At 56.3% G+C, this 13,594-nt stretch overlaps 1 protein-coding gene across 1 annotated transcript; it reads left to right on the plus strand.

Annotated features, from left to right (window-relative positions):
- Positions 1-31: 31 nt before the first annotated feature.
- Positions 32-13,594, plus strand: FAAP100 (FA core complex associated protein 100). Its single transcript, XM_032972671.2, has 12 exons — positions 32-278; positions 3,429-3,541; positions 4,108-4,333; positions 4,789-4,917; positions 5,275-5,640; positions 6,414-6,624; positions 7,400-7,559; positions 7,892-8,631; positions 10,166-10,335; positions 10,765-10,863; positions 12,434-12,529; positions 12,925-13,594. Exons 1-12 carry the CDS (start codon positions 111-113, stop codon positions 13,051-13,053), a joined length of 2,607 nt encoding a protein of 868 aa, XP_032828562.1. The 5' UTR covers positions 32-110; the 3' UTR covers positions 13,054-13,594.

Consider the following 13,594-nt stretch of genomic DNA (forward strand, 5'->3'; position numbering starts at 1 on the left):
AACAAATCGAGTCTAGAATCGACATTTTTTTTCTAAACCAGACGCGTGGAATCGAGTGTAGGAATCGAACGTCAATAATTTGAATCGATTATTCGTGAGGGCGGGAAAGCATGGAGCGGCTTCCCGGCGGCGGGGGTCGCACCCTGGAGGAATTGGAGCGGCCCCGGGGACCGCGCAGGGCGGCCCCCCCGCCGCCGCTGAGGCCGGGCCCCGGAGGCCTCGTGTTCACGGGGTGCGGCGAGCGCGTGTTCGTGCACGGGGCGGCCGGGGGCAGGCAGGTGGGGAGCACCCCGCACGGGCATCGCACCCAGCGCGCCCCTCACGATTGGAAAGCCCCAGCGCGAACAACGCCGGGCATACACAGCACTCGCCATTGCCAGCGCCCTGCATAGCTAGGTACCTAAGCACAGGCAGCGCCCTGCATAGCTAGATACCTAAGCACAGCCAGCGCCCTGCATAGCTAGGTACCTAAGCACAGGCAGCGCCCTGCATAGCTAGATACTCAAGCACAGCCAGCGCCCTGCATAGCTAGATACCTAAGCACACGCAGCGCCCTGCATAGCTAGATACTCAAGCATAGCCAGCGCCCTGCATAGCTAGATACCTAAGCACACGCAGCGCCCTGCATTGCTAGATACCAAAGCACAGCCAGCGCCCTGCATAGCTAGGTACCTAAGCACAGGCAGCGCCCTGCATAGGTAGATACCCAAGCACAGCCAGCGCCCGACTTAACTGGCACCCAGCGCACAGCACACTTAATTAAGTAGACACGCCACCCTGCATATTGAGTACGCAGCACAGCCGGGTATAGTCAACACCCTGCCTGCACATTCACCACCCAGCAGAGCCCGTGCCCAACACACATGCTGCGTAGCACACAGCACCAAGCACATTCGGCACCCTGCTCACCCAGCACCAACACACCCAGCACTCCAACACACCCAGCACTCAGCACCAACACACCCAGCACCAAGACACCCAGCACTCAGCACCAACACACCCAGCAGCAACACACCCAGCACCCACACACCCAGCACCCACACACCCAGCACCCACACACCCAGCACCAACACACCCAGCACCCACACACCCAGCACCCACACACCCAGCACTCAGCCCCAACACACTCAGCCCCAACACACCCAGCACCCACACACCCAGCACCCACACACCCAGCACCCACACACCCAGCACCCACACACCCAGCACCCACACACCCAGCACCCACACACCCAGCACCCACACACCCAGCACCCACACACCCAGCACCCACACACCCAGCACCCACACACCCAGCACCCACACACCCAGCACCCACACACCCAGCACCCACACACCCAGCACCCACACACCCAGCACCCACACACCCAGCACCCACACACCCAGCACCCACACACCCAGCACCCAGCCCCAACACACCCAGCACCCACACACCCAGCACCCACACACCCAGCACCCACACACCCAGCACCCACACACCCAGCACTCAGCCCCAACACACCCAGCACCCACACACCCAGCACTCAGCCCCAACACACCCAGCACCCACACACGCAGCACTCAGCACCCACACACCCAGCACCCACACACCCAGCACTCAGGACCAACACACCCAGCACCCACACACCCAGCACCAAGCACAAACACACCCTGCACAAAACATGAACACCCCCAGCACCCAGCATCAACACACATAGCACCCACACACCCAGCATCAACACACCCACACACACCCAGCATAAACACAACTAGCACCACACACCCAGCATCAATACACGCACACACCCAGTACCAAGCATCAACACACCCAGTACCAAGCATCAACACACCCAGCACCCACACACCGAGCATCAACACACCCAACACCCAGCATCAACACACCCAGCACCCACACACCGAGCATCAACACACCCAGCACCCACACACCAAGCATCAACACACCGAGCATCAACACACCCAAGCACCCAGCATCAACACACCCAGCACCCACACACCAAGCATCAACACACCCACACACACCAAGCACCAACACACTCAGCACCAAGCATCAACACACCCACACACACCAAGCACCAACACACTCAGCACCAAGCATCAACACACCCTGCACAAAACATGAACATCCCCAGCACCCAGCATCAACACACCCAGCACCCACACACCCAGCACCCACACACCCAGCACCCACACACCGAGCATCAACACACCCAAGGACCCAGCATCAGCACACCCAGCACCCACACACCCAGCAATCAACACACCCACACACACCAAGCACCAACACACTCAGCACCAAGCACCAACGCACCCACACACACCAAGCACCAACACACTCAGCACCAAGCATCAACACACCGAGCACTGTGCAAGCCCAGACCCCACGCCCTGTCATCCTCTACCCCTGGGCAGTTCCAGGAATTCAGAATGCACACTTCAGACAGTTTATAGATATGTGGATGATAGTGAAGTGCGCCTCTTAACCTGGCCATAGGACTTACTGCCGCGAATTTGAACTGCGATTTAGCTCTGAACACTTCACCTCTCTGGATCAGGGAGAATTGCATGTAAATAATCTGCAGCGTGGGACGCACTCGGACTCGATGACTTTTCCGTCCACGTTGGAACGGTGACGGGAGCATTCCGTTCCGTGCGCGTGTTAAATCATCGCCTTACTGCATACATCGGCAACATTTTCTCAACGTTTAGTTATTATGTACGGTCGTTCATTTCAAAATTACACCCCGTGTTGGAATTTTGACTGCGAGTTCGCCTAAGTTATGAAGGTCTTGCCCCCCCCACCGTGCCTCCCCTTTGGCTTCCCTTGCCACCCTGGGGTTTGTGGAGCTGCTCCGTTCGGGGACGCTCGCGTGGATCCGCTGGCCCAGTGGCGATGATTTCACCTGTTTGCGGCTCATCACGCTTCGCGATGTGGTGACGGCGTGGACCGTGTTCAACATAACGAGCGTCGTTGCCATCCTCCCGTACGAGGACAGCCTCAGTGCCATCGCTCTGGGTTTTAGGAATTTACTGCAAGGCTCCGCTGGGAGGAGCTGCATCACCACCGGCTGCTCAGTGCGTGTGTGCATGCGTGCACCAACACACCCAGCATGGTGGGGAGCGGTAGTGTAGCGGTTAGCGCGCTGCGCTATGAACCCGGCGACCCGGTGTTCGATTCCCGCTCACGGCCAACACCGGTGATGATTATCTCAACCGGTCCTGGCCTCCCCTAGGTCGACTCAGCCTGAAATGAGTACCTGGTGCAGTGTGTAAACATCGCCACTGGGGAGACAAAGGCGGTCGGGCGTGGTGCTAGCCACCCACCCCCTCGTGTACCGTTCCGTCCTTCATAGGTGCTCGCTAACAGCACTTGCCCCGACAGTCTGTTAAGGTTATACGGGGGATCTTTGTCTTTGCATGCGTGCGTGCAGGCAATCCTGTGCTTTCCGCGCCCCGTGCTGGACGTGCAGCCGGAGATGGAGTGCGGGCGGCTGCTGGTGCTGTGCCACGGCGGCGCCGTCTTCGCGCTCGCCGCGGATTCCAGGCAGGAGGCTCGGCGGTGGCTTCGCCGTGGGCCTGGCTGCTGCGCACGTGTCGGTCAATCCACTGCTGGATGAGGGGCCTATACCCACGCCGTTTGTGCGGGATGGCCACATTTAAACTCGGGAGTTGGTGATCTAAACTATAATTATAAAGCTACATGCATGCAAGCCATGATATGAGTCGTACCTTCCTGCCGTTTGTGAGCGCACGTTTGCATCTTATTGCTACTGGCCATTGCAGGTTTGGAAAGGCGGGGAGCACAGGTGGGAGCATAGAAGTACAGCGTGACGATTGATATTCCTGCATTGCCTTCCACCACCGCATAGATCAGAGGTCTATTTGTGCAGCAGTTCATCAATTGGTATTAATTATCAAGTTTGCGATAATGCCACAAATGACATGCATAGAATTCAATTACTCTTGTTGAATTTGTATGCACTGTTTAATGGGCTCACGTTATCCCTGCAGCCACTCGATTTCAGTGAATTACCATGTGGGTGAATCGTTAAAGATTGTTTTCTGTTATAATTGTCATTGTTGAAGTTATTAACGTTGCTGCCGTTGTAGTGGCGACGGCTGGAGGGACCGTGACGTGACCGAGAGGGACGCGATACTGGTGGCCCCGGGGGCCGTGACTCTTCTGCCGCTGCCCAGCGCCGGCGCGACTCTCCTCGCCACGCTGGGCGGCTCGGCACCCTGGGACGTGCGCTGGTGGCGGCTGCCCGATGCAGGCGCCGAGAGCTCGTGTCGGAGCGAGCAGCTGGGGCGGGTCACTCTGCCTCCCTGCCGCACTGTGAGTGACGTCCAGGGCAGGGCTGGAGTTGGACGAGTGTGGAAACGAGATGATTGTCCAGAACGCACAACTGCAGAGGCGCACGAAGAAATAATCCGTGACATATTTTTTAGTAAAAATTTTTATTTCAAAAGGATATAAACAATTCTGCTTTTCATTATACTGTTATCGCATCCCCTGCGTGACCTTGGGCCGTGTGAAGTTATGTAACGGCGTGCGTGTGTGTGACGTGCGGGTGGTGTGATGACAGGTTGGCACAGTAGGGGGCACAGGTGGTGCATCGGCCAGTCATCTCGGTCAACCCATGACACCTTGGTCTGTCCCGTGAACTCCTGCCAGGGGGCGTTCGACACTTTACGTCGCCTTAAAAGTGCACATAGCCTGGCATAAGCGCCGTGGTGATGCCACCGCCACTTAGTGACCAATGGTGGTGGTTGTTGTTGTTGTGATGACAGGTGGAGGGCGCTACTTGGCCGCGAGCTGGATTTGCGGCGGCCACCCCATGCCCCCTGCCCGTCCTCGTGAGCGTTGGGGCCACGAGCCGGTCGGTCTCTGCGGCGCCAGCGACCCCCAGCTCAATACAGGTGGAGGGTTTCATCTCTCAAGCTGCTTCGTCACGTTTCATCATCACGATCATTAACCACGATCGATCCACTGCTGGATGAAGGTCACCCCAAGCTGTCGGCCATCTCACAAACCTAAACCGCACGTGCACACAATTTAATTTTATCGCTGCATCTCCATAGTGGCCGACGTACCCCCCTTTGGCCGGCACTCAGTTGTTAATGTCATCCACTGTGGTTGCATTCAACTTAACTTCATTGTGGACGTGCCTGCATCCATATGCTTACGGTTGCTCCACTGGTTGCTCGCAGTAGAGGCGAGACTCTGTCATGCGACATCACAGCCGGTCTCACTATCGCCACCGTCTCCCGCCGCAGCTGCAGCCAGCGCTCTTCCAGCTGCTGCTGGGAGTGGACGCTGCCATGCTGGCGCTCTCTGCGCTGCTGTGTGGCCTGCCGGACGGGCGGCTCTACGCCATTCCCACGCCGGGCCCAGGCAACGCCACTTCCTCCTCCATCTCAGAGCCACGCCCGCTCAGGGCCCGCCCCATCCTTCTGCACGACCTGCAGCAGCCGGTGGTGCTGGTGGCCTCGGCACTGGTGCCCCGAGCAGACGGCGCCGCCAGCCGGGAGGGGCACAACTGCCTGGTGGTGGTGGGGGCGGAGGGGGAGGTGGTGACGGTGATGCGGGACGATGAGCCGAGTGGCGCCGGCGCCCCCTCCGTGCGAGAGCTGCACGTGCCGGTAGAGCCAACGCACGCACACACACACACCTGCCCCGTCCTAGACCAGGCTGGCAAAAAATGTTTTCTCACCGGGGGTCAAATCAGACTCTTGGAAATCTTCGGCGGCACTCACATATTGCTTAATGATGACCTTTGATGACGCGAAGACCGTTCGCATTTACCATCTGCTCAGAACTACTTGAACGGCCGCGGTGACCGAGCGCAATAAACTAGAAGCACAGCGCCTATTTCCTGGTGGAAAAATATACCCCTCTGGTACCCGATCAGTGTGGATAGGATGTTTGCATTGACGGGCAGGCTGTTTTGAAGTGGTGGGTCTCGTGTGATCACAGAGCGCATGATACCTCGTTGTTTTATTTCAATTCAAACCCAGGTGAGGGAATGACGATGCAGTTTGGATGTATGCATTTGTATCGCATCTAAATGCAATCGCATTTCAGCACTGCAACTATAAAGTGTCTGTCATGTGACCAATGACTGAAATGCTATTTACCAGGGCGGATGGGAGAATGCGGCTCCCTACTGTGTCACTTGAAGAGATCTAAGCAGTAGCTCTGTAATATCTACTTGTGTGGGCCGTTCTCTAACATGAAGGGCTCCACTGCTCTGTGCGAGTTCTGAACGGATTCTTCCTCTCTCGACGACGTGACGACGATAGCCCAATCCGGGTAAAACTGCGGAACGAGACAAGGAGGGGTTGGTGGGGGGTAGCAGCGGAGGGAAGTTGGTAACCCCCGAGCGACGCGGGTGCTCCTGTGCCACGTTGTGAAGGGCCCCGTCCTGGCGGCCTGCTGCCACGGCGCCCGGCTGCTCTACAGCTCTCCTCGCGGGGTTTTCTCCGTGCACCTTGTGGCGGTGGCGACAGCGGCGATGAAGGAGGAGGAGGATGTCTCGGGGGGCGCCCCGCCGCCAATGCCGGCGCCCGTGAAGCTGTACGACTGCTGCGCGCTGGCGCTGTGTTGCATACCCCGACACGGAGACGGTACGCCCCGCGGCAGTGACTCACGCAGTGGATACAAATTCAACCTGGAAGTGATCCCGAGTTCTCGCTCTCCTTTCGAAATATCTTCACTCTGCAGGATTCTCATACCTCCGTTTGCCGAATCCGTCATTTCCTTACCGCAGATGATACTGAGACTCTCATCCATGACTTCATCACATCCCGACTGAACTATTGCAACTCTTTTCTCTACGGCCTCCACACAACCCTTCGTCTCCAAATTCCAAACGATTTTTAAATGCTCCTACCAGACTTCCCACCCATAAACGAGATGTCACCCCACTACCCGGATCTCTCCACCACCTCCCAATCCGATCCCACATAAACTTCAGAGCCGCAGTCATAGTCTTCAAGATCCTCCTTGGACTCACCGCTTCCTACCTCTCCCCTCTCATCTAACTCTCCCCCCCTCCACGCACTCTCCTACCACTCCTCTTTTTCCTCTATCCCGCTCGACACACTCTGCTACCTCTCTCCTCTCATCTCACTCTACTCCCCTCCATGCATCCTCCTTCCTCCCCCCTCTCATCTCACTGTGCTCCCTACCACGCACTCTCGACTCCAGCAAGCGAGGCTTTCTGTTGAAGCCTGCAATCACCCTTCGCTCGGTGGGAGGTGGCTCATTCTCCGCTGTTGATGGCGGACGGCAGTGTGGCTACCGAGGTGTCGTGTGTGCGACGCGGGTGACGCGGGCGTCGCGAGCGATCCACCCACACTGCGTCCCCTGCCCTCGCGTGCCTCCGTGACCCCCGTGCAGGTGCCGAGGGGTGCGCAGTAGCTGTGACGGCGCAGTGGCGACTGGTCTCGTTCGATTTGCCGTCCGGCTCCACGGGCAAGACTTCCCGACGCACCCCGGCCTCTCGTCCCGGCCACACCGCCCGGGACCTCCTCTCTGCCATTAGCGGCGTCTCCGACCGGTGTGGCCCTCTCGCTATCGCGCTCGCACGAGCGGGGACAGTCGCCAAAGCAGCCCCTGTGACCCGCGTGGCGTGGGGAGGCCCTCATTCAACAGCGGATTGACCAAAGGGCTGTGCGCATAGATGACATTTAGGCTTCACTCTGCACCCCCTCGCCAACGGTGATTAGCGCGTTGTGCTCTAAACTCGGCAACCTAAGTTCAATTCCAGGACACGGCTAATGTTGATCGTGAGCGATGTTTGAACTGGTGCTGCGAACTCTTCACCTACACAGCATGGGAAAAGAAGGCCACGTGTCCACCCCTGCACCGTCCCTGTGTGTGTCACCGCAGGGTTCGTCTCGTGAGCGAGGCCCTGCGCCGTCAAGACTCCGACCTCCGGTGGCTGCATCTCTGCTCGGACGTCTGCTGCCGTTTGTCAGCGCGGGTCGGCACCACCGGGCAGCTTCGGGGAAACCAAGACCACCCCGTCGAGCTCCGGGTGTCCACGCTGTGGACGCAGTCGCTCTCCGAGGAGCGGCCCGGCTTGCGCTGCGAGCTGCTCGCCGGCGCACGGGGCGGGCTGCGGGGACCATGGACTCTGTGCGTCGAGGTGAGCGGCGCCGTCCGCCGCTTGCCCGCGGCGGGACAAGCCCCGGCGCTCGATCGCGCCTGCGCCGCCCACTCCTTCCCCGTGGAGGCGCTGTCTCCGGGAGGGCGCGTCGAGGTGGCGGTGCCGCTGAGCTGCGACGGCGCGCCGTTCGAGCTGCTGCCGGTTCCTGTGGTGGTGCGCTGCTTCCTGCACGGCGGCCTCCCCGGAAACTCGCGGCGGAAACCACCGGAATGCGACAGCGGCCGCACCGTCGGTTCGGCGCAAGAGAGTCACAGCCCCAGCGGGGTCACCCTGCTCATCGGTGTCACGGTGGTTGACGCCCTGAGCTGCCTGCGCCCGGCGCCGCACGGCGAGCTGCGTGATGGCGAGGTGCCGGCAGAGTCGGCAGGGGAGGGGAACGGCAGAGGCGCGGCGCCAACAATCCTGGCGGTGCGCGTTGCCGAAGCCACGGCGAACAGAATCCTTGGGCCTGCTGCATCAGGTGTGGGCGCCCGTGCTGTTCGATCGGTGCCGCGGTACAAGGGTCAACGATTTTCTCCTCCACCTCCCCTCCCCCCCTCTGTTCTTCCACTGTGACTTCACGAATTGTCAACGTTAGCGTCACGATTGGATTCAAGAATTGGTTCTCTTGTTAACGTTGTAGCCCGCGAATGTTTGTACGCCCATAAGAGGGGCGGCTCCGGGTTTGCTGTGTGGCCCTTGTGCCACTTCATTTCTGGATGAGGGCTCCCCCAACTCCCGTGTTGGTCACCGAGTTTCGCTCTCATCTTGTCCTCTGCACTGCCTCCCACGATTCCATCTTCAACCCATTCCTGGTCCTCCCTCTGGGTCACCTTTCTTGCATCCCCAATTCAAAGACAACGTTGACAATGGGCTTTGTCTCCATCTGTCTCATATATCATGTGATATATGAGCTACATTTGCTTCCGGTTGCTGAACAAATACATTGTAAGGTCGCACTGATTACACACAGAGTGCTTGCCACAAACGAACCACAACACCTCGCTGATCTCGTCAAGGAACATAAACAATCACGCCAACTCCTGGTCATCCTCGCAGCGGCTTTTGGCTCGTCATCGAACAAAGACGGTGGTCACCGCATCGCGGGCTTGCAGATGCGCTTCTGTGGCCGCCAGGAATTCTCTTCCGATATTAGGAAGCCACTGGAGCTCTGTACTTTAAAATCTAGATTGAAAACTCGTATCTTTAAAACTGCTTTTGTGTTTAGTTTGTTGTCCTTCCCCCGCACCTCCGATTAGCACGGTTGGCTACGTACGATGCGAAAGAAGTTCAACATACATCGTTTTAAATTCTCTAATTAAGAAAATGTATAATTAAACAAAATTGTATAACGATACAATTGAAGACATTGACGGACTCTGAGTCCCTAACTAGCTTGGCGAGTGAGCTTCAGAGTTGTAAGTTCATAACAGAAAACATGATTGTTCCCAAGTTTGTAGTTTTGACTCAAGAGTTGAGTAGAAGTCTGCTAATGGATAAAGATTTTGGACAAGGCGCACAGGGAACAATTGGTTTTGCCGATGAATACACGGTACCTGCTTTTAGAATATAAATCACAGCGCTTTTCCGTTCCACTGCTGGATGAGTTCGTTGTGTGGGTTGTAGCCACACTTCACCAGGCTGTTCAGTGCAGGTTGATGAAGGCGGGAGGCCTCGACGCGGGAGCACGAGTACAGTACAACCATGGATTTAGCTGCACTGTCCTCTGCTCATACCTATCTCGATTCCAACTTTGCATTCTCTTTTATTAACTTTTTCTGCCTGCTGTAGTTCATTCACTTTGGGAAATATGACTCCTGCAGCGGAGGACATTGCACTGCGTAACACAACAGCAGCAGCAACCTACAACGCAACCCGCTTTGCACAATGGTTACCCATTCAAGCACTCTCCAGGCTCCACGGTGCTTAGCTTTTGAGATGGCCGCGCGCGCGCGCTTTACAGGTGGCTTGAATACCGCCGTGTAAATTCCGATTTGCGTTCGATTCCGTCGCAGGGGACGCCGCTGGGCCGTGTCGCGCGCTGCTCGCGTGGCTGCTGTCCGAGAGCCCGGCCCTGCCCTGCCCCGAGCCGCTCCTCCCCGGGCCTCCTGGGGGCCGCGCTGCCCCCGTTGCGGCATACGGCGTCACCGTCGACGGCCACCCTGTGCGCCTCGCCGTCGCCCAGGTGCGGGGTCATGCGGGATTCGTGCAAGCCGTGCCCCGTACGCTCGTCCATCCTGATGAAGATGCACGTTTAAAAAAATAAATACCATGGGAAGAAATCACAAGTCTTGTGCAAGGGCAGATTGCTATGTGACTTCTACAGATTGCTATCTGACCTCTACAGATTGCTGTGACCCCTACAGATTGCTATCTGACCTCTAAAGATTGCTGTGACACCTACAGATTGCTATGTGACCTCTACAGACTGCTATGTGACCTCTACAGATTGCTATGTGACCTCTGCAGATTGCTCTGTGACCTCATTGCTATGTGACCTCTACATTTTGCTATGTGACCTCTACAGATTGCTATGTGACCTTTACACCAGTGGCTCTGCCCGTACCCAAGACCGGGGCCGTGTTGACCGGTAGAGTTGGGACTGTGTTCACAGGTAGAGGTAAATTTTGTACCAGTCCTGGAGGTCAGCATTACCTGCCCTTCCCTGGCCTCGCTCTGTGCTCTGCACCTGGCGGTCACCAGCCGCCTGCAGGTAGCGAGGAGTGCGGAGGGGTCTACGAACACACGGCCTCGCCTCCCTCACCCAGTCACCGCCCTCACTGCCTCAGTCACTCACCACTCTCCTCACTCACCACTCTCACTCTTTGACCATTCACCCACAGCTTCCTAACTCACAAATTTGATCCACTCTACACCCACCCTCACCCACCCACCACGCTCTTACTCACCGCTTTCACCCACTCACCACCCTCACCCACTGCTCTCGTTCACCTAATCCCACCCGGTGAACGCCCCTCGCCCACGTACCACCCTGAGCCGCTCTCACTCACTCATCGCAATTATTCACTCACCACCCTCACCCACTCGCTGCTCTCACCTACTCACCCCCGCCCACTCCCTCGCTCTCCCGCACCAGTTACTACGGCGTGCACCGGGACCTTAAACAGTAGGAACGTCCACGGTCCATCAATTAAAACTGATTCTTATAATTCAGTACACACGAATCGCACCGAGAGCATTATTGTGCTGATTATTGTGCTGTTCACCTTTTTGACGTTCTCTGGTCTAACATTGTTTGAGACTAGGCTCTAAAGACAGCTGTCTCTGGTGTGGACCAATCAGTTTTAAAGATAATGCCTATATTACCAGAGCGTATTGTTTTGTGTTTGCATGTTCACCACAAGCACTGTGTGTGGTTAATTGCAGACATGCTTCCTTGCAAAAGGTTTCTGTTTGGTGTTTTAACACCTTAACACCTCCTGTTTTATTGCCAGAAAGGGTAAAAGCTCATCTTGTAAAAACATGATTATTTACCATTTATGTAATTTATATGTAAATGTCACCTTTTGAGGCGAACAGAGCGGATAGAGCCCACGAGGTGCGGAGATACAAACAAGACGATAAATATTCTTGCATTGCAACGTGACCACAAATGATGACAATTCTCTGAGTCATAGACGGGGTGGTGGGAGTGGGTGGTAATAGCTGTGCGGATATGAAACCGTACAACATTGCGTCCAATTTGTAACATCTGGCGCTTTCAGAACTCATTAAGTGGTGATTTTTTGGGTCTGTCTAATGCCAATTATGGGTGTATCTTAGAGCTAACAAATAATCTCTCCGTTGATGCGGGAGCCGTTTCAGCGGAGGTGCTATAAACGCTCTGTGCTAGGAAGTGGCCGGGTGGCTTGGAGATCGGAGCGCTGAGCCTACGCCGCTACGAGCTGGGTTTGAATCCGGGCTTCTGTCGTTGGTGATAAAACCGGGTTCTTAAGTGCAGCGAGTTGATGATCGCGGTTACCAATCATGCAAACACGACGTAAAATTTGTTTAACTAAATGTAGCTAATTCTAGCTTTGAAATGAAAAAATACTACTTTGGTTGGTATGTGATTAGCATTTCTCTGTATCGGAGCAGTGGAAAAGCGCTGTCCCCCCCTGAGCGTCGAGATATCCGCTTCTGTGGGGCATTGCAATGCTTTGCCAGCATTCCGCAGGGACACTTCATCTCACGCCATGGCACACATGGCACAATTGAAATAACATTTGTAAAACGAAGAGTGTTTTTTTTTATTATCACCGCCTGTGCTTTCCGTCTGCCAGGGCAGTGAGTGTGTGGGCAGCGCCAGGCAGGAGGCGGGGTCGTCCTGTGGAGGAGGTGCGGCCCAGCTCATGGTGGAAGCCTATCCTCGCCTGCAGGTGCAGCACCGCCCGACGGCACACTGCGCCGCCCTGGCGCTGCCGCTACTGACCCCACGACATTCACATCCCGTCCTCGTGCCCGCACTACTTGCATCAGGCAGGACGGAGCGAGCTTCCAACTCCAAGTCTGTCTTGAAAATTTACTTCCTTAAACTGGCCTTTACACTCCTAATTCTGGCCTTTTTACCCTGGTTCTGTTTATTTCCTACTTTTACATACAGGATATTTAATACACACATGGAATCGCTCCTAAACCTGCATCATGTCCTTGTCCCAGAAAGATGCTAGAACTTGGAGCTGCCTGAGCTGACAAAATGCAGTCGCTAGGAAACTCAACAAGTCACTAGCTCTAGCCGAGTCAGCGACCGGGGCCCGTTGCGTTGTGGCTGCAGGCGCTGCTGGCGGAGGTCCAGGCCCTGCAGGAAGCCCCCAGCGGAGCGCTCCACGGGGAAGGTGGCGAGAGCCGGGAGCTGCAGCTCTACTTGCAGCTGAGGGCCGCTCGCGTGCCGCTGCTGCTCTGAGGGACCTTTACCCCTCGCTCACCGCGACGTCCTCGCTCCGACTTGCCGGTCACCGCTACGTCCTCGCTCTGACTCGCCGCTCACCGCGACGCCCTTGGTCCGACTCGCCGCTCTAAGCAGAAGGCTGCCGAGTTTTAATCCCTTTCATCGCATGCCAATTTTCAAAGCGCGTGGGTCCTCACAGCTGCTCGTAATCATTCCCACGTCTGATATTTGGCAGTTGCGCCGTTCTGATAGCGCAAGGCTGACGGAAGCTTGAGAGGAGTGCTCAACACATGGAACTAGCCTCGAAAACCGCATTTAGATGAAAATAAAATCACACTGCTTCATTAAGAATTAAATTAAAGATATTAAGACGCAATTTAGGATTTCAAAATCAGTATGCGGTGAAAGGGTGTAAATGCCGGTAGCCTCACACGCTGAAATCCGCGGCGTCAGCAAGAACGACACTGCCTCCGTCAACATTTTCACCGCTGCTTTGCTTCAGACTTGTAAACGTGCAAGTGCCTTGATTAAATACGCCCTCGGTATTTTATAGAAA

Source organism: Petromyzon marinus, chromosome 49 (genome assembly GCF_048934315.1).
Source record: "Petromyzon marinus isolate PM22_M1 ecotype Great Lakes invasive population chromosome 49, UKy_Petmar_22M1.pri1.0, whole genome shotgun sequence".
NCBI lineage: Eukaryota > Metazoa > Chordata > Hyperoartia > Petromyzontiformes > Petromyzontidae > Petromyzon > Petromyzon marinus.